This window comes from Plectropomus leopardus, chromosome 1, assembly GCF_026936395.1.
Source record: "Plectropomus leopardus strain MGB_pleo_1.0 chromosome 1, ASM2693639v1, whole genome shotgun sequence".
Classification (NCBI taxonomy): Eukaryota; Metazoa; Chordata; class Actinopteri; order Perciformes; family Serranidae; genus Plectropomus; species Plectropomus leopardus.
Window position 1 is genome coordinate 6,414,930 of NC_142176.1, and position 21,900 is coordinate 6,436,829.

Genomic DNA, 21,900 nt, shown 5'->3' on the forward strand with positions numbered 1-21,900 from the left:
TTAAAATAAGTCTTATTTGACTTTTTTTCACCATTTCTGAGATGTTTTCAAGGTACTGTAATGGTACATGTCTACAGTACATTTATAGAAATAAAACTAGTACTGGTAATACAACTAATTCCATGATCAAAGTTCACAGAAGTGGTCTGTTAAAAAATAAAAATTGTTTTTACACTTTCCAGTACTTTCAATAATGGTATAATCATTCCTGCGATACCTTCAGACAGTAGTACAGACTCACTCATTATGCAGTGGACTATATAGAGTACAGTGAGCGATTTTGGACACAGCCTCACTGTGGAGGCCATGACTAGTTGAGGTATCCTAGTTTTATTGTCCCCCTTGTGGTTCCAGTAATGAGAGAGAAGGAGGTGAGGAAGCAGAGAAGGGGGGATTGGAGCGATGAGGGATGTGAGAGCTGATGGATATAGAAGAGAAAGGCGTGAGATGCAGGTGGATGGAAGATAATGAGGACTGGTCTTTGTTCATATTCATACAATGGTTTATAATTAACTCGTAAATTTCTAACCAGGTGTAACATAGCTGTAAACTGGAGCAGAGCCTAACAGAGAGCGAGCACCTGCTAAAGCACGATGCGCCATCACTTTACAGCCGTGATGGAAAACAGCAGAATTATGATAATAATGACGTCTAAGAACAAATAAAAAGTCGTGGAAGCTATTTAAAAAAATAATGAGTTCTTATGCTTCAAAGACTCATTTATAGAAATAATTCAAAGTCATATTCCCACCTCCCGCATGGACAGACATTCATAACCAACCAGGCGATAAATATATAGAGGATAATACGTAATCTTGGCAACCAATTTAACATCTGTTAATCACCAAAAAAGAATAATGGTCATTTTAAAAACGACACATTTTACATAGGCGACTTATTTCCTAAAGTATTTTGTCCACTAGTAATTATGAGGTACCGTTTGATCACAGCTGAAACTGATAAAAAAAAGACCTTCTCAGACCCGAGTAGAGGAGTATATTTTGGACCCGGTACCACTTGGATCGTGGATCGGGTCTCATTTCCTCAGAACAAAGTGGACTCATAAGAACACGTTCTTCATCTGCAGTTAGAATTAGCTCACTTGTCATGCTGTGGCTGTTGAAAAGGGGATCTATCATGTTTTTTCTTATTTTTTGCTCTATATATAATGCTATAATGTCAGATATTGATATTAAATATGGTCAAAGATTCAAATGCTGAAATAAACATTTGTTAAAGTAGTCCCTCTTTGCAAAAACCTCAAGCTTCAGAGCTTTTAAATAGAGTGCCGGCGTTTTTCTGTAGGTCGACGTGGAAGTTTGTGTCCCCCTGGTTTCCTCGTCAAAACACCTGTGGGATTTTTCCATTGGATTTTGGGTCATTGCAGGGAATAAGCTGTTTTACCAAATGAACACCTCTTTAAAGATTTTTGAAGCCTAAATGCTAGAAGTAAAAAGCTAGCGTTAGGCCATAAATGGGCTACACTAGTGTTGTGTCACCACTGCTACGAGGCTGTAAAGTTTTTAAAGCACAAAAAAAGCTTCAAAGTTCATAAGTGGGGTATTTACTGACGAAGAACAAAACGTCAAAGTCACTAAAGCATGTGTTAACCACGGACCTTATTTCAGGTTTCTAGCCTAAAATCCATTAAAGAAAAAAAAAAAACGTTGACCTTGAGACTGAAATGCTAACTAAATGCTAATTTCCAGGTTTTGGAACTCATTCCGGGGGTTCTCTATACTCTGTTTTCCATAACTTTTCAAGACTTTCCATCAAGTAGCTGCTGCATGTAGCTTTTTTTCCAGCCTAAAAAGATCTCTGAAATTAGATCTTTCTTCTCTCCTTTGGATTTACACAAGGTTATACATGTTTTTTTTTCTCTTGCCTGAACTTTTGTGATGTACTTTAAGGTGGTTGCAGGCAGAGCTCCCTTCACCGACCCACCTGCACTAAAAAATACAAACACATTACTCCTGTGTTAGCAAATTTACACTGGTTGCCTGTTACTTACCACACTGATTTTAAAACTTTAATGATCACTTTTAAGTATGACATGGCCTTTCTCCAAACTACATTAAGGATTTATCGACCCCCTATGTACCTATAGGTGTTGCCTTCAATCAGTGGATGTAGCTCCGCTTGGCGATCCTCATTCTCGGCTTGTGGCGAAAGGTGACCGCACCTTTGTTGTCAGAGCCTCCAAACTGTGGAACATTTTGCCTACTGAGATTAGACTCAAACCTCACCCAAAAGAGCTAACCAATCAGGTCAGACTGCTGTTTGTCAGGAAGAGGGGAACTAAAACGACATGGATATGTTCAGGCAGACAATGAAAGGAAATTCTAGTTTTTTCAAACATTTAACATGGCCTTGTAGAATCCCAAAATACAAGCATGAACCTGAAAATGAGAATACATTGTCGCCTTTAATCTTTAAGTTACTTTGAGTACTTTTTAGATTTTTCCTCCAAATGTCAAGCTCGACAGATCATTGTGGAAACAGCAGCTGACGACACAATCTTAACTCAAGGTCACCTTCCTGACTGTTCACACTGTCTTGTTTTGAAGTTCAGAAATAAATGGCACGCTCAATTTTTAAGCCAACATCTACAGTTTGATAAAAATGTGCAGTGAAAAGTTCAAGATCACAGTGAACAATTGAGTCAACTTGTGTTTCTAAAGTCATGAGGTGTCCAACCCAACTAAAAACAACTGTTGTGATTCTCCTCTATGCCCCTTTTCGCTCCCTCCCTGCTTGTTAATGCACTCCCCTTTTTTGGAAAGACCATTTGTTTTTCAACCTTGGAGAAGAAATCCTCAGTGAATACATTAAGAAATACAACGTTTTACATATTCGCTTCCAAGAACACAAATTTAACATATTATTAATCCAATTTTTGTTTTACGAGACATGCTATTTTATATTCACTGACGTTTTAATCTTTGGCTCTGACGAAGAAAAACACCTCTGTAATTCCGAGCTGCTGTACAACAGGAAACACATCTTGTCCCCGAATCCTGCAGTTTGTTCCTCCCATCATTCACTGCAAAATGATCGTGTCACCATTAAAATCTGTGAAAGGGCACTGATTCACTTTCAGACAGCTTCATTTCCAAATGCTTGTCAGTGATTAAGAGACGTGTGGAGGTAATTGCATTCCCATTCACATCAGTTCATTAATTTCCACGTGTTGTTGTAATTGTGTGCCGTAATTGATTTTTTTTAATCCATTTGTCCTCCAGGAGCACTGGAGGAAACTTACATGGAATTGAAATGGAGCAGCTTTAATTGAGAGGGTTTAATTGTATGGGCTGCATGTTTGGTATTGGACTTGTGCTGCTGTGGCCTGTTTCTGTTATTGTCATGTGAATTAAGAAATAATAAGGAGACTAAGAACGAGAAAACAAAGAGGAAGTAATCCAGATGTGGTGCAGAAAATATAAACTCCTCCAGCGATGATTAGCTCAGTTTAGCAAAAAGACTTGAAACAAAATCATCCCACCAACACCTTTACAATTCCCTTATTAACAATCCAAACAAAACCTGAAGTGTAAAAATGACATGTTGCGGTTTAATGGGTAGTCATGCATGTGATTATTTCCAATTGCAAGGCAATCAGCACAGACTCGAACAGAAAAAAACAGAAATAGCACCAGGCGCCAGTCTGGCACCAAAAAACATTGTTAAACCACCGCAACATGTTTTTTTTTTTCTTTTTTCTTTTTTTTTTTTTTACATTGCAGGTTTTGAATGGATTAAACAAATGAGATATGACTAAATTAGTGAGCTTTAGAGCTGCTGGTAGGAGGATTTTGCTGCAGTTGGATTGAGCCAGTTAGCGGTTTCCCCCTGTTTCCTGCCTTCGTGTTAGGCTGAGCTGACTAGCTGCTTGCAGTAACTTACTGTAAATATATATACAGACATACATATGCCTAGTATTATGTAGGACCTCCAGTAACTTGTAATACTTGCGGAGGACGTCATGTAGCAGCTGAAATAGAGAATAAATCAATGGTCAGGCACAAATTAAACAGTGACAAATGGTGCGGCTGCTGATTGTGAATCAATAATCCTTAATGAATTGCCGTGAAAGGTTTGAGTGAGAAGCTGCTCTTAACACAAAAATAAAAGAGGAAGTAGTTAGAACAGTTGTGCAGCCCGTCTCATCTATAATTCAACCATATCTGTTTTAAAACGCACTTTCTGTCTGAGCAGATGTTCAGGTGTTGTTACACCGAATAACCTGCAACAACATCTGATGTTTTTTTCTTTTTTTTCTGTCTCCCACCTGTCCTTCTCCCTCATTTGTTTGCTCCGTTCTCCTCATTTCTCTGACAGGAGATCGTCCTTGTGGTGTTCTTCGGTGTGGAATATTTTGTCCGCCTCTGGTCAGCAGGCTGCCGCAGTAAATATGTTGGCATCTGCGGCCGACTACGCTTTGCCAGGAAGCCAATATCTATTATAGGTGGGAACACAGCCCCCATGCACACACGTATCCGCACACATGCACACAAACAGACACATCACTCTCCACCCACACACAGTATTTAAACAATATCTGTAATATATCCTGAGCTTCATCCAGAAATGAGATATCTCAGACAAATTCAGCATGAAATTAAAACTGTCAGTGTGATTTTTTTTCCCACGTTCAGCTTTTTATTCTGAAAATTGGAGCCTCCAGGTGATTTTTAAATATGCAGCAAAGAATATTAGCATTAATAATATTTGTAACCCCTCTCACCTCAATCGATTTATGCAATAATTTTTTAATGAAAACCAGTGATAATTTCTTAATAGCACACTTTCCATCCACTTTTTAGTACCTGCACTTTGTTCTTTGACTTTTTCAAAACATTACATGGAGGATAATGCTTGCTCTTTCAACACTGCACATCCATATTTTGAAAATGTGCCTGTTCTATAAAGCCTCTCTTTTTCTGTCATTACAGATCTGATTGTAGTTGTTGCCTCAATAGTTGTGCTGTCAGTCGGCTCCAAAGGTCAAGTTTTTGCCACCTCTGCTGTAAGGTAAGAGACAGTAGTTGTGCTTGAAATCGTTCCCTGTCACGCAAATAGTGCACTTTATAGTGTGTTCGCCATTTTGTAGTAGTGCTCTAATTCGATGGAATGAGTGTGTGAGATTGTGTGAGAGTGAGTGAGAGTGTGTGAGAGTGAGTGAGAGTGTGTGAGAGTGAGTGAGAGTGTGTGAGAGTGTGTGAGAGTGTGTGAGAGTGAGTGAGAGTGAGTGAGAGTGAGTGAGAGTGTGTGAGAGTGAGTGAGAGTGAGTGAGAGTGTGTGAGAGTGAGTGAGAGTGAGTGAGAGTGTGTGAGAGTGAGTGAGAGTGTGTGTAAGAGTGAGTCAGAGTGTGAGAGATTTTAAACACAGTTATTGTATGTGTCAAAAGTATGTGGACACGTTGTGTACTTCTGGTCTTGAGGCTGTTAAGGGAAATTTTAAGGGTCCAGTGTGTAGGATTTAGGGTTGTTTATTGGCAGAAATGAAATATATACAATTATGACTATCAGAGGTGTGCCATATCATGTCGTCCACAATAATACTGGTATAATTTTTAATATAAGGAAAATTCATATTGTGATGATGGCAATATTTTAACTTGCTGACATAACGCCATAACACTGTTACTCTCAGCAACAACAAGGATGACTGAATGCAAAATTTCTACGGGCCCAGACAACTTCTGTAGCCCCAATAATTTCAAACATCTTGATAATTACAGTTTGGATGACATCAGTATGGAGCAGCTGATGGTAACACCACCAGCTACAAAGGATGCACCATATTTGATTTTACGTCGATAATCAGTATACCAATACAAAAAAAAATAATTTGGCCAATAACTGATACCATTGTTATTATATCCTCTTTTATCCCCACCTAATTTTAGTGATCATCAAGTCTCTTTAGTTAAATTAACCTCATGTTATGCATACTCTTATCTTGATTGACCACCAGCAGATATTATTGTGCATCCCTGCAAGCTACAGTAAACATTCTCGCTCTTACAGCTAAAACCTTAGCCTAAATACTACTACTGTTGATGGATGTTAAAAGTGAGAGCTTAAAATCTCAACTCCAGTTCTCACTGAAGAATAGACAACCCATGTTGACTGCGTCTTCCAAACCGTGTTTTTTTCCAGACTGGTTTTGCCTCGAGCTTTTGTTTTTCTCACTGCAAAGATCTGTTAACATTACAAGTTTTCACAACACGTCAGTCTCCATTTTCTTTACATCTGCTTTCCCATGAGATCATGCGAGGTGCTGCATTCATGCTCCTTCCGGCACAATAATCTTAATAACCTGTAGTGTGAAATGCAAAATCATTTTTAAATCTTGCAGTGTGTGCATGTTCGAGATTCGGAAGAATAACGACTGTGAAGTTTCTCCTTATGTGTGCGTAAAACCGAATTTCAAAATTTGGAGTTAAAAACTCTTCTAGTCTGTTTTTAAACAAAAAAATGGAAAAATCCTGCGTATTCTGTCAACACAATGGAAGCTAGTTGGAGCTTTGTAAATCTGTTGCTCTTTTATAATATTGTAAAAGACAAAGGCCACACATAAAAACGAATGTGTACCTTTTTATTTTTACTCCAATTTTCTTTCTGATGCAAAAACCCACACTCTCTCATCTTTCTCTCTGTGGCGTCCAAAATCAAGCTGTTTCACTTAGCGATCCCCCTGAAGGAGAACTTCTGTTGTGTTTCTGTTTGTCTGTTGCATTTGTTTTGGGAGTTTGTGTGTTTTCGACTTTGCATTGTTTCTGTATTTGCAGCATCTTTGCTGTTAATGTATTTGTTTTGGCTTTCTGCAGCATGTTTTTTTCAGTTACAGTACCTTTTTCATTGTATTGTTTTAATATTTCTTTAATTGGCGTTATTTCTGAAGCTGCAGCAGGTTTCTACTGAAGGTAGCGTGTTTGCCTTTGACAGATTTAAGGCCCTTTACTATTTCAACATGATAATTCCCTGCTGTGCAAAGCTAGGTCACATAAAGACATATTTTTTCCCAGTTTGGTGTGGAAAGGCTTCCCCGACCTTCAAGGGGTCCTGAAATCAACCCCATCTAACCCCTCTGGGATGAACTGGTCTCACTAATGGAACAAATCCTGCAGCCAGGCTCCATGTGGAAAGCTCTCCCAGAGGAGGAGATTAATACATGATTAATGGTCTTTGTTTTTAAGCAGTCACATTTAGGATATTACATATTACGCATTTTTTCCCTGTTATAGGTTTTTTTGGAGGGGATTTTTTCCTTAGTCGATGTGAGGGTCTAAGGTCAGATGGATGTCGTATGTAGTAATGCCCTCTGAGGCAATTGTGATATGTGATAATGGGCTTTATAAATAAAATTGACTTGGCTTGATTTGACATTTAGGTGTAATATTCAGGTGTCCATATTCTTTTGGCCCCATTTTGTGTGTTAACATTCATACCAGCACTTTTGTCGATTTGCAGAGGGATTCGCTTCCTGCAGATCCTGCGAATGCTCCACGTGGACCGACAGGGAGGAACGTGGCGTCTCCTGGGCTCTGTTGTCTTCATCCATCGGCAGGTATACAATCACAACCCCGTCTCCCAGAAATTATGTTTGTATATTTCTTAATTGTATTTATAATTATGTTGTGGTGACAACATAATTGCTGTCAGGATTATGTTCAGAGATGTTTCTTTTTTTTATTTATATATTTTTCTTATTGGGGAATAATTATACACATAACACAGATGACAACACGTTGATATAAAGATGTAATCTTACCTATGAGAAAATAAATAAACAAATAAAAATTAATAGGATCACTTCAGCAATACAAATTATCAAGTTGTGAGTACGAGTGCATTTATATTTTTAAAAAAACTGAAATATATAAGACAGGTATAGAGTGCTTATAGTTCTATATAGTCCCACTCATCACTTCACTCTCAGATTTTCTCCCGTATCATATTGCAGTTTTACAAAGATTTGTCGCAATATTTTTTTTTGTTACATAACAAAGTGACTTTATACTTCATACTTTATGTAAATCAAATGCAGCTGGTCCTCCTCTTCCTCATAGCAGATTCTACATAATGATATTTTTTTCAATATTAAATATATAAAGTTGTGACAATGTTTCTTTGAGTTAACCCTTTGCAACTTGAGTAAATTGGCTGTATTTCTTTAAAAAATATGGGAAGAAGGCAATGAGTAACTTCACAAGAAATGGCCCAAAAATTAGGAAGAAATTAGTAAAAGGTTTGCAGAAAATTACCTAAAAGTCAGAATTATTTTTATTTGTATTTTATTTTTTACTACCCCCCCCCTTTTAGATTTTTTTCCCTTTTTTATCCTAAATGTTCAATAGCAGCTTTTTTTTTCAAGTTTATATATATTGTGTATATATATACATTTTGCAGGACATTTCTTGCCAAACCAATTTTTCTTTGTTATGGTTAAATGTTGATAATGTTCAGCATCAACATTTTTACAGTATTTCAGGTACGTTAATTAGAAACATCTCCTTGAAAATGCCTTTCGCTCTGCATTTCATTTCCCTGAAAAACATATTTGCTGTTTCAAATTCTTTGTATATAAACAACATTTCTATGAGACAGGGCTGTTTTGAAATCACATCACATTTCCAAGTCCAAAGCCTCGAGGCTTCTGATTGTTATTAGTAAGCTGGAGGCTTTCTGTCAGGGGATTTATAGCCTCTCCTCGTCGTGTATTATTTTTCAATACTACACGGTGCAGAGTCTCCACATGGGAATGCATATTACAGCCAAATGAATATTCAGCAGAGTCAGAAGAAAAGAGCCACTGTGCAGCAGGTTACGGCCATAAGCTCCTCTGTTAGAGGCGGCTGTGGCCTCCTCCAGAGTGTCATTCAGTGGAGTCAGAGGTGGCTGTGATTATTCCCACCGGTAACTGAAGTTGTCTTTGAGGTCTGTGGGAAAACGCAGAGTAATGAAGGTGAGCGGAGCATCAGGGATGTTGCTCCTACTGTACCGCATACTGTGCTTCCTTGTATCGGCCCATTGGCTGATGACTATATTGCTTCTCGCTGAGGCCTGTCATCAAACAGCCATCGACCTCAGCAGTGAAGACAGAGAGTGTCTGTGCAGGGAGATATTGGGCCCGTAGCTATACCAATTCAGCTCGCTACAGGGTGCCACTCTGCATGGAATCACACTTATGGCTATAGAGGGCACTTATGAAGGAGGATATCAAATTACAGGTAACTGCTGCAATGTTTTTTTGATTTGCCATAAGCAGGAAACATTTGTCAGCATGGATACTGATTGATCACAGTATTTTGTTAAACTGTTGTCATGTTTCCCTGCAAAGGCATAGCATCCCTAGCCTGACATCAACAGGCCAAACTGTAAATGCGAGTTATGGCCATGACGCACCAAAGCGAGAGTCTGGGGCCCTCGTCGCCGTGGTGTGTGCTGCATCTCAGCACGTTGAATCAGCTGGGACAGCCGTGGAGCCTGTCGGTGAATGAAATCACTCTGACTGGCCGTTCAGCTCAGTGCACGAAAAGAGAAATGGAAGTGAAAAATGTGAACAAACACCTAAAGTTAAGAGGGAGTGAGGTAAAAACAAACTTGTTCTGCTTGTCTCTACAACAGAAACATTTCCGAGTGGTTTTTGTTATTGTTCACTGCCACTCGGTAAATATGCTTTGGTCTTCAGCATTAGATTGTGTTGTTAACGTGCTAACTGGCTAACTAGCGTCATGACGGTCCTCCGGTTTCCTGTTTTGAATGATGAATACAGACAGCCACCACGCAGGCCGAACACATGTGTTGGTTGGCGTTTGGTTTGGTGTGTTCATATGCATTTTTTACGGCTGAGACATGGCGACATGAGGCGACACAGCAGGGGGCTTTCATCGCCGCTAGTTCTCTGATGTGGTGTTATTAACAGCCATAGACCAAAATGCCTCTGGATGCAATTGTAAAGACCCCACAGCCAATCAGAGCAACAAAACACGACATAGTGCTGAGTGACAGGCAGAAGTAAACAGACTACTGCCTGCAGAGTCGAGCTATGATGATGTAGCACCAATATATCTGTCAACGACCGTTTGTGCCATCAGAATTGATAATTGTTCATGAGCAGATACACATCAGAGTTGTTTTCTAAAAGTGCCTTAGTAACACTCCCCTTTATTAAGCTGTGTTTATGCTCATCATCGTGTCCCCGGTACGAGAGTGCGTGAGCCAAAATTACATCGTCAAGTATTTTGCGTGAAGCCCAAAGGCCCTGCAAGTTCATTATGTGAAACATACTGCGTATTAGATAAACAGTTGTGATCGGCCTGACGGGGCCGAGTCGGCTAAAAATCTGTTTAAACAGGCGGGGGAGTGGACGCATCTGCTACAGCAAGTAAAATATGAGCTCGCAGATTTGTTTGCTTCCCAAGCTTTAATGTCCCACAAGCAATCACCATGTGCAATAAAACAGATGGTGCATTCTTTATAAAATGATTGAAATATGCATATGGTCAAAGATATGGGTTTAAAATAAAAATAGAGAAAAATTTAGATAGAGGCAGTTATGGTTACTTTATTTAACAGTTATCTAACTGCACAACCTGTGCTACTGAACGCACCATGTAAAGGCAGTGTAGGTAAAATGTAGCAAAGTCTTAGGCCAGAGGTTCCCAACCGTTTCAGCAGGTGACCACTGAAAACAAAGCAATGTCTTTTTTTTTACCCGCTTTATAGTTTAAGGCATTGGCTGTGTGCATTTACCTCTCAGACTGCGTCATTTATGTGCTTTTTAGATGCCATTGGGTGACACTGGGGTTACTGCAGATTAATCTGTCAATTATTTTCTCAATTAATCGATACACCGTTTGGTAAATGAAATGTCAGAAAATGGTGAAAAATGTCGATTGTTTCCAAAAGCCTGAGACGATGCCTTCAAAGTCTGGCTTTGTGCTCATCCGAAAGATATTTAATTCACTTTCATTAAGGTTTATGGAAACCAGAAAGTATTCACAGTTGCAGAATTTCCTAAAAAATCAATGTATATGTCGGGATGTTTATACCCGTGCACCTGCACTTAGGGCTAGGTGATATGGGCAGAAAATTGCCATATTTTTAGGTTATATCTTGATATACGACATATATGTCAATAATTTTAAAATCTCCTCAAAAGTGCTTCATTAATGCTAACACTGGGAGAGGGAATTACATTTTTTTTAACCAAATTCCCTATTCCCTGTTGAAGGAACGACTATTGGTACTTTGAAAAAAGCATTAACACAATTCCAGGTTTGATCAGTAATCATTAGCAATGTAAATATAATGACTACACAGGTAAAGGCAAACATTAAAACAGGCAGAAGTGTCTGATAAATTAAGAAAAGTACATCACCTTAATGTAATGCAACCTTTAAAATCAGGAAAAAACACCATTTATTCCATATTGCGATATAACAATTTCCAATATCTACGACAATGTATAGTGTTATATCTCAATAAGATATAATATCTTTATATTGCCCAGCTGGACCCCCACAGCACAGGTGAGGCTTAGGCTTTATAAAGAAGAAGTGACCGGGTGCTAGACTGTAAGCAGCAGGCATTCAGCGCTGAAAAAGCGCAAATATAGCTACGCAAAACACCAGAACAAAGTGAATCTGCCTTCTACTTTCACTGTCACTGATGAGCGTTTTAAAAAATAACTTAAAGCCCTGCATAGTGTACCAATAGGAAGCTGGAAACTGATCATTTCAATTATTTATTTATTTTTTTAATGTACCAGCCCAGTAATTTAATAGTTGACAACTAATCGATTAACTGATGAATTATTGCAGCTCTAGCTGACTCAATCTAGTATTTCAAGTAAAAACTTGAAAAATGAGAAGAAATTGAGACCATTTTTGTAGCAGAAATAAGATTTTCTTTCTTACCACGAAGTATCATGTAAAACCCTGTGAACCTGCAGTTATAGCTACATACATGAGCTTAATAATACTTTACACGTAAGATTGAATTTAAAGTAGTAGGAGGATCCTCCATCATCCTACACCTGTGCTTTCCATGCATTCAGGGTGGTAAAGAATAACAAGTCAGCACTGGACTGTTTGAGGTTTTAAGTGACGAGTCCCACTCCAGACGAGCTGGTGATGGGATGGACCATAAGATCTTTCACATTAATGTACAAATGGAGGCAGATGGGAGATGGGAGACTGACCTTTGGATAGGCCAGCTCATAATTAGTATAATTAGTTTCAAAGGCATCAGATGTGTTTAAGGGAGCAACTCTGAGTGAGCTTGGGCTTTTTCATGTTCTTTTAGTGTCATAAATTCTGCTAAATTGACTTTTTTTTTGTTTTGTTTTATTTTATATTTTTTATTTTTTATACTTTAGGTCCACTTTACTTTTTTCTTATCCTAACACTCGTCTGATTCTCTACTTATATTTACATTTTAATTCACTATTAATATTTAAATACTTTTATTGTTTTTTGTTTTTTTTTATTGTGTACTGTCTTTTATTGATTTTATTTTTTGCATGAAGACCAGAGTACCTCATTTCAGTCCTTTATGTAGACACTTTTTGGAATTACAATAAATTATCATCATCCTTAGTTCCTTTTTTTTTTTTACTTTGCACTATTTTCTTGCCTATAAATAATGATTCGTTAAAGCCCCTAAAACCCCATAGAGCCCTGCACAGGGAAATATAGTGTGCAATAATACAACTGGCAGTACAGCAGAGGTCAAACTACCAACCAGCTGGACGCTACTGTGCAACACCTCTTATATTTGTTCCTTGGTGATTTTCTGACAGTTGTGGTGAAGCCACTCTTTTGCCGAAACACACTTCAAGCTGCAGCGTGTCTGTGTTCACAGCTGGAGTTTTTAAACTCAATGGAGTCTCAGTCACTTCAATCAGAAGCCATTCTTTGTGTTATTACACCATTTAAATCCACACAGAGAAGCGTTCTCCTGCTTGTGGCTTGTAATCACAGTTTTGCACAGTTGCTCCTCGTCTGCTCTGCCGGCAGATTGGAAGCACATGTTTCCTGAATGTGTTTGCCAGGTCACAGCAGCGACTAAACCCATGGTAGTGACTCAGGGAAGATGTACCTGAAAGCTTTACAAGCTGTTATTTCTGAGAGGCACGCACCTCTGAGTCGAAAGCAGGGATGTTAGTTAAAGGTGTTACAGGCTCCCGTGTTCACTGCCAAAGGTTTGATGCTCAGAAATGTCCAAAACATGCAGGAAAAAAAGTGTAGGCATATGAAGAAATGCAGACGCAGAGAACCAGTGGAGCGCAAGTGCTATTTGTGTAGGGTAAGTGTAGGGTAATATAAGGATACGTTCAGGTTATTTCAAGTCAGGCAAATAGTCGTTCTCGCAATAATCTGCTGCTGTTCCTTTGTGGCACTCCGAAAAGTCTAGGAGTGACAGCTCTGGGGCCGAGACACAAATAAGAATTTCACTTATTCAGTCCGATTCAGTGCAGTGAGTGCTCTGGCACTCTGAGTGGTTAAACACGGCTTAAATTACGTAGTAGGTGAGTGCAGAGAGAACATTCACTTAAAGAGCTCTTTCACAAAGCAGTAGTCCAATTACAGTCAGACAGGATAAGAGCCAAGCCCAATTAGACCTCCTGAGCAAATCACAGACAGCTCCTTATTGGATCTGCAATGAGATGCTTCATAGTTATTTTAAATACACCAGGAGAGAGCAGCTGTCTGGGTTTCAAACTCATTTCTAATGATTTAGTGCCCATCTGAATTTAATCAACATCCCTCCAGTGATTGGTGATTGTTACTGAATATACTTTGAGTTTCAACTCAGTTGAACTTCCTGTGTAAGGTGTAATGGTACACATATTGTTATTATGCCGCTATGCTGGTGACAGCTGCGGCCTGAGGAATAATGTTTTGGGTTTTTTTTCATTTGCAAGGGCGAAAGGTTTGGTAGGGATGTCCTGCGAATGCTGAATTTCCCCTAACAGTAATTTTGATCAAACATAGAATTTTCAAAAAAAATAATCTTTAAGATAATTTATTACTTATTACTTGCCTTTTTCTCTTTTATATTTTTAAAGAAATCAAACCAATTTGCTCAAAGGGTTAAATTGCTTATGAAAGGTGTCTGACCACAGCACAAGAAAACTGGTGTAGATCCAGGTTTCAAGGGGTTAACATATCTTGTTCTCTTCTAAGTCTGGGCAGTATGTTGAGTTGAGTTGAGTTTAGTTTAGTTTGGACATTTTTACAACTTATAAAACTCATACACAAGTACACAGAAATTAAAAAAAAAAAGAAAGTAACAGAAATTTAAAAAAAAGAAGAAATAAAGAAAGTAACAGAAATTAAGTATATAAAAATTATATAGTCCTACTGTCAAAAAAACCCAAACATTACATTTCATTTACACTCCGCTTTTGTGAACATGCAGTTCATTCTGACTTTCTCTAATTTCAAACAACCTCTGGATACAGCCTGTTGTGTAATATTTCATACCTTCATACCTTCCTGAAATGTCACTGGGGTAAACGGTATGACAGTATAAGTGTGTCATGAATGTGCGACACTGTCATGGAGACGTCCTGGTTAATAATAATTGCACCTTTCTAGTCCTCCAACCACTCAAAGCTCTTTCACAATACGTTTCACATTCACCAATTCTCTCTCTCTCACACACACACACACACACACACACACACACACACACACACACACACACACACACACACAGGTGGCTGAGGCTGCCGTACAAGGTGCCACCTGCTACTCAGAGTAAACACACTCACATTCATTTGAATTCAGCATTCAGTATGTCACCCGAGGATGCTTCGACCTGCGACTAGAGGAGCCGGGGAGCGACCTGCTAGCCTCCTGAGCCACAGCTGCCATAGTTTCAACAAACTAATGCTCTAGTTAGGGCTGGGCAATAAAATATACTATATATATATATATAGTATACAGATATCAATCGTGATACATGTTTTCCTCGTTTGACATATGAGATGTAGTCAATAGAATGTCAATAGAACGCATTGCAGGCATGTCAGCTCCGCTCTCCGTGTCCAACGGTGTCTCTGCCAGTGTCAGCTCCACTCTCCTTCTTTGCCGGTGTCTCCGAATGTCCGCTCCGCTCTCATTCTCCACCAGTGTCTCCGTTGGTGTCTCCTCCAGTGTCTCTGAATGTCTGCGCTACTCTCAATCTCCGCCGGTATCTCCACCGGTGTCTCCAAATGTCCGCTCCGCTCTCACTCTCTGCCTTTGTCTCTGCCTTTGTCTCTGCCTTGTCCGCTCCGCTCTCATTCTCTGGTGGTGTCCCCGCCGGTGTCTGCTAAGCTCTCATTCTCTGCCAGTGCCTCCGCCGGTGTCTCCACCAATGTCTCCGCCGGTGTCACCAAATGTTCGCTCCGCTCTCACTCTCTGCCTGTGTCTCTGCCTTGTCCACTCCGCTGTCATTCTCCGCTGGTATCCCTGCTGGTGTCCGCTAAGCTCCCCTTCTCTGCCAGTGTCTCCGCCAGGGGAATGTCCACTCGCTCTCATTCTCTGCTGGTGTCTCCAATTGTCTGCTCCACTCGCATTTCCCTGCCCATGTCTCCACCAGTGTCTCCGCCGATGTCTCCGAATGTCCACTCACTCTCATTCTCTGCTGGTGTCTCCAATTGTCCGCTCCGCTCTCATTCTCCGCCGAAACAAATTACTGTGATAAGTCTTTTTCCATATCGCCCAGCCCTAGCACCAGCGCATCCTGATGCTTGGACAAATTTGACCAAACAGACAAAGAATAAAACTAAAGAAAATAATGTTTTATCTTTATCTCGTGTAACTTAAAATGTTTTTTACACCTAGTTTCAGTTTTTAAGTTAACTATGATGACCTTGGCTGGCAAGAAAACAAAAACAATCCTTTTACTGATATTGGTTTAGGGAGGGGATTTTGCAGTAGAGAATAGGCATGAGTGATGTCACAGTATTAAGGTATACAGGGGGATTTAGAAATCCAGTATGTTTTTCAGTACTGTCATAAATACAGGCAATCCTCTTTCTATTAAACTCATTGTATGTAGTGCACAGCAGGCACCGCCAGGGCTCAGTCTCTGGTATCTACTGGTGGATCTGACAGCTGAGTTGAAAGACACCACAGCATCTAGTTCTGGGGGGATAAAGGCCTTTGCACACTGATTCTATTTTTTTTTTTTTTTATAGGATTTTCAATCCATCATCTAAAAAAAAAAAAACTTTGCACAATGAGTCCAGCACATTTCATTGTGACATGACATGAACGAGACAATGGCTCCCTTGCTTTTCTTTACTGGAGTGACCTCTCTGTCTGCTGCCACTCTCTCTCGTGTTTTGCATTTGGCTCCGCAGCTGCATGAAGGGACTGAGCTCTCCTCCTCTCTGTCTCCACACTTTGTCTTTCTGTCTGTGTGCGGTCCCCCTCCTCTGTCACATCCTCCTCCTCGTCATCATCATCCACCTGAATGTTATTATCTGACCTGCTGAAAGTGAGCTGTCAGTTATGAAATTATATTGTGCGCTCTGTTTGTCTCTCTTGTTGTGAATTTGTCCTGCTGCCAAATTTTTCTTCACTGTTTCTTGATCAAAAAACTCTCTGAGGGCTTTTGACGGATGTGAAAAACGCAGAAAATTGAACTTGTTCTGAAAACTTTAATTACGAATAAAACTTTCGGAATCTGTGTGCCAAAGCGGTTGACATGCGTCAAGTCTGGACCAAAAAAATGGACTCAGCGTGCAAAGGCTTCAGTTACAGGACTGTAAACAGACAGCGAGTTGTTAGCGCTGCACAATTACTGTATGCTGTCCTACACCGTATACTCTGGCAAAATTTCAGGAAGGTATGAAGGTATGAAAGCTAATTTCAACATTCATGAAAACTGTATGGGGGCTGATTTTTTAATTTTTTTAATTGACCTTGTTATATCTTCTTAACACTTTAAGTAACACAAAAAATGTTGCAATGAGGGATTTTTACGCTACGTGCACTCATGAATTGTTAGCAAAAAAGGAAAAATTAGGAAAGATTTGCGTATTTTTTTAGTCCACTGCGAAACGATAACGAACTCACATCAATGAATAAAGTGGTGCTTTAAAACACATTACATATATATTTGTTTTGTTTTTGTCATCTTGACTTAAAATATGTTTAAATTCTGGCTCAAAAAAAAACCCAAGACGATGACATGGAGGATTCGAAACAGGAGTCCACAAATCAATAAGTGCAACATGGTAGCAATGTCCGTTATTTTTATACTCTATGATCAAATTTCACAAAACAAATTTGACTTAAGATTTAACCTTTTTTGATTTGTTTAACTCGTTTAAAACCCCCCAAAATTTTGTAATTATGGATTTTTCCTCCAAAAGCTATCATGAATAATTAGCAAAAAAAAAAAAATCAGGATTTTTAAAAATTTTTTTTTTTTTTATACACTCAAATGGACAACTAGAAGTGAAAATGACAATAAATGGTCTTAAGAGACCTTTTTTCAAAAGAAAATGGGAAATTATCTATTATTTATGAATAATTAACTCACATCAACAAATAAAGCGAGGCTTTGAAACTCATTACATGTTTAGAAAATCTTCATTTTTGCCATTCTGACTTCATTTCTAGCTTCTAAAACCCAAGAGGGTGACACGAAGGCTTCAGAACAGGAGCCCACATGTAGCCACATCCACTGTTTTTACAGTCTATGATCAAACTTCACAAAACTTCTTTTATTTAAGATTTCTTCTGTTTGATTTTGGGCTAAAAAAAAAAAGTGGCACTGAAAATTACTGGAAAAATGAGCTTTTTCATGATTAAGAATGCAGCTTTGCAACAAGGGCGTCTGGTTTGATGTCGTTAATGTAAGCAATACATCAAAACATGAAACACGTCCTGATTTGCATATTAATTTTAAACAAACACATTTTAACAAACGAGGCCCTTGGGTGACTGAAACATATGGTCTTTACAATATATTAAAAAGCCAGTCGACAACAACAGACACCGTGCGCTGCAGTTTGTACATTATCACATAAACAGCACCAAATATATACCATAGAGCCATCCAAAATCAATAAAATCTGACTATTAAATATGTTGCGGGTATTTCATGCAGCTTTAACATGGATTGCATGTCAACAAATCCCATGAAAGGACCAAAATCAATAATGAATTGATCCTTTACTAACAAGGCCTTTCTGTGGAGCCAAAGCTTGTTTTAACGTATGCTTGCATAGAGCTCCATTGTCGTCCAAAACTTAAAAAAAAGCACATCAACGGGTTACACGTTTCTTGATTACAATGAACACAGCCACTGTAGTTTATTTTGAGCCAATCCCACATGAACCGCCCTGCTGACACACTTACTGTCACAATAAATGTGTATTAATCCGTGGCTGAAAATAGTTAATAAAAGCTCATGAATGCATGATTGTTTGAGTCACAACGCCCAGCTGTTTGAGGACATTTCTGCGCCATTAAAACAAATGAAACAATAATATTGTGACCCAATTTTTTTAGAGATTTATGTCTTCAGTCGGAGCAAATGGGCTCCGGGCTGAGAGCCACGGCGTTGAAAAATTGACTCACACATTCAGTCTTTTCCTTGGATTTGTGGACTGGTGGGAAAAAAAAAAACTGAATAATGCCAGCCTCGTCCTTTTTGAGAATAGCATAATTTTACCAAACCGATAAGAAGCTACTCAGCTCAAAGTGTGAATCCACTTTTAGTTCGTCATCAAGCCCGCCGAGACGGCAGGATGCTCAGAAATGTATTTTTATCATCACATTCACAGCACATTTACATGAATATTCACATCCATATGTCATATTATTAGCAAAGACATCCTCACTAGCCGACAGGCTGTTAACTGCTGGAGTGATGTGACTGGGACATTGTGGCTATCGGTAGGAGCCGTGTAAGAAAACATATAAAGATTTACAGATATGTCATTAATCTTGTTGTGTTCTTTGTCACTGATCCCTTATTGAAACTTGTTGTGCGTGTGTGCGCGTGTATTTCAGGAGCTGATCACTACGTTATACATTGGCTTTCTGAGCCTGATCTTCTCCTCGTACTTTGTCTACCTGGCAGAGAAAGATGCCGTCGACAGCAGCGGCTCCACCGAGTTTGGAAACTATGCTGATGCTCTGTGGTGGGGAGTGGTAAGAATCTCTGTGTGTGTGTGTGTGTGAGTGTGTGTGTGTGTGTGCGTGTGTGTGCGTGTGTGCGTGTGTACGTGTGTGTGTGTGTGTGCGTGTGTGTGTGTGTGTGTGTGTGTGTGTGAGTGAGACTGTGCACATAAGACCTGATGCACTGTTGTACATGTCTGATATATGAAGGATATGATGAGGTTTTATTGACTGTGATTTTATTGCAGAATTTTGATTTTATTTATTACTATGGGAATAGTTTGACATTTTAGGAAATATTTTTGAGATGAAAAGATTGATTTGATGACATATAAAGCTATAGCCAGGGGACTGTGCTTATCTTAGAATAAAGACTAGAAGAAGGAGGAAGCAGCTAGCCCCGTTCTATGTAAAGTTTGCTAATTAACACATTGTGCTTTATTTGTTTAACCCATTATGTTCCAAACACAAGGAAAGGCAGCTTTATTTGTATAGCACATTTTGTTAAACTGGGCAATTCAAAGTGCTTTACAGAGCAATAAAAGATAAAACATAAAGGATAAAGATTTGCAATAAAAGAGTAAAGAGATAAGATAGAAAAGGTAAAATTTATTACTAAATTATTTAAAAATTTCAAAATAAAAATCACCATTCAAAATAGCCAAAATAGTACAGAAATAAAAAGATATTTTAAAATTATATAAATCCAGAAATAAAAATAAAAATTGTAATGTAAACATTTTTTTCTGTAACATACATTAAGATATATAATTGTAAGTATTGTATTTTTTTCATTTTCTCCTTATTAAAAAAATAATTTTCAGGTTATTTTCTTGTCATCTTTAACTAATTTCTTGCAACTTTGGGGGACATTTCTCGCCAAGTTGCTCAGTGCCATTTTAGCCTTATTTTTCAAAAGAAATCAGACCAATTCGCTCAGTTTTAAAGGGTTAAATAACATGCCAAAGGTGTGTAAAAACTGAAAAAAGCACAGAAACTGGTGTCGATCCAGGTTTCAAAGGGGAAGCCCACCAGTTAATTTTTGTCAGCTTTGGTGATTTAATACATTTGACTTGTTTCAATTATTTGTTAAAGCCCTGTTATTATTTTACAGTCATCATCACATTTCAATCAGACATTAATTGCATTATGTTTCAAAGAGAGTTTGACTCATCTTCTAAATATTGTTTGACTCACTCTCCCGTCTTGCCAAAAAGTAAGAGTTTGCAAAAAATGCTGACTTGCTCCAAACAGTATTTGGAGAGCGAAAGGTCAAACTCAAACTGTTTTATCTGTACTACTGTTGTTACAGTAGGAGTTGTGCGAAAACCCTTGGGCACATCCAGTGGGCCGCTAATACAAGCAGCAAAACAAGCAGTGCAGAGAATACAGGATGGAAATTTATTTTCAGACAATAAGTCACCACCCACTCCGCTGCTTAGAAACTTCAGGGACTCTGATAATAAAAAATGTACTCGCACACAGCAGTCAGAACCTCTTCTCTCATATAAATGAAGGTTTATTTGTAACATTTACACACTACATACTGTGAGTTTTATCAGATTCGAGGCCACTCTCACAATCACGGTCTGTATTCTCTGTGCATGAAGCGAGAGTCAGAGAGGTGAAGAGGTCAGAGTTTTGTTTGGAGGGTCAGGGAAAACATCGGCCTTGTGCGCTACAGCAAACACACAGATTGATCACAATCAGCCAGAGCTGCTTTTTGGGGTCAAGTCACAAATCATTTACATTTCAAGCGTGCTGTCTGATAAAATGACACAGTATTCCTTATGGAGCTGTGTCAGAAGTGTTAGTTAAGAAGTCCTTTCCGTGCTTTTTATTTATTATTTATTGTTTATTTGTTTATTTGCACAGTAAAAAAAACAAATCAGCAAAACATCAACATAATAGCAGGAGATTGTGCAGGTGAGATACAGAAAAAACCCTAGACAACGCTAGATAATCTCACCTCAAATTAAATAACAAAAGCAAATAAAGTATCCTGCAATAAAACAATAATAATAAAGAAAATAAGTTCAAGCGGGCAAAGGATCAATAAAGTACAACAAGAATGCTTACATGATATAGCAGAGAACATAAATTAAATTATTATTTTTATGCTTAGACTCAAGTTTATGTGTGATTGATTGCCACAAAGTCTTGAACATACATTCTCCCTTTTTTATGAGTCTTGGCCAAGAACAGCAGCAGCGCAAGGCTACAAGTGATTATAAACAGACGCAAAACAGAAAAATAACCTTGTGAAACATCCCCAAGAAACAAAGTGCAGTATGAGCCACGTATCCAAGGGATCCGTTTAAGCACAAGCGCCCCAGCAATTCTGTCTCTTTCAAAGTGGATTTAAAGGTCTAGTGCGTGGGATTTAGTGTCGTCTAGGGGTGAAACTGCAAAACTGAGAAGTCTGTGTGCCAAGAGTAAAGGACAAGAGTGTCCAAACTTTTTTTTGGGAATGGAGATGAGATAAGATATTGTGAAAATACCTTTGGGCCAACGGTTTCTTTGTGTCATATGGATTATTCAAAAAAACAACAACATGCAAATAAGACAAATGTGACTCTTTGAAATCTGAGCAAACAGGCTTCGATTCTTTCAAAAGAATGGGAAGAAGGCAATGAGCAACTTAAAGAAACGGCCAATAACATAGCATGGCATTATTAAAAAGTTACAAGAAAATTAAATTAAGTGCCCAAAAAGAAAGAAGCAAAAAAACAGAAAATGACTTAAGAAAGTACTAAAAAAAG

The 21,900-nt window shown here is 38.6% G+C and overlaps 1 protein-coding gene across 3 annotated transcripts in view; it reads left to right on the forward strand.

The window, feature by feature from the left end:
- Window positions 1-21,900, forward strand: part of kcnq1.1 (potassium voltage-gated channel, KQT-like subfamily, member 1.1) — a 71,160-nt gene that overhangs the window by 21,026 nt on the left and 28,234 nt on the right. For all 3 annotated transcript variants that reach the window (XM_042488426.2, XM_042488421.2, XM_042488435.2), the window contains exons 4-7: window positions 4,339-4,465; window positions 4,953-5,031; window positions 7,476-7,572; window positions 19,031-19,171. In XM_042488426.2, the coding sequence (XP_042344360.2) occupies window positions 4,339-4,465; window positions 4,953-5,031; window positions 7,476-7,572; window positions 19,031-19,171 (444 nt within the window). The remainder of the gene's footprint in view (window positions 1-4,338; window positions 4,466-4,952; window positions 5,032-7,475; window positions 7,573-19,030; window positions 19,172-21,900) is intronic.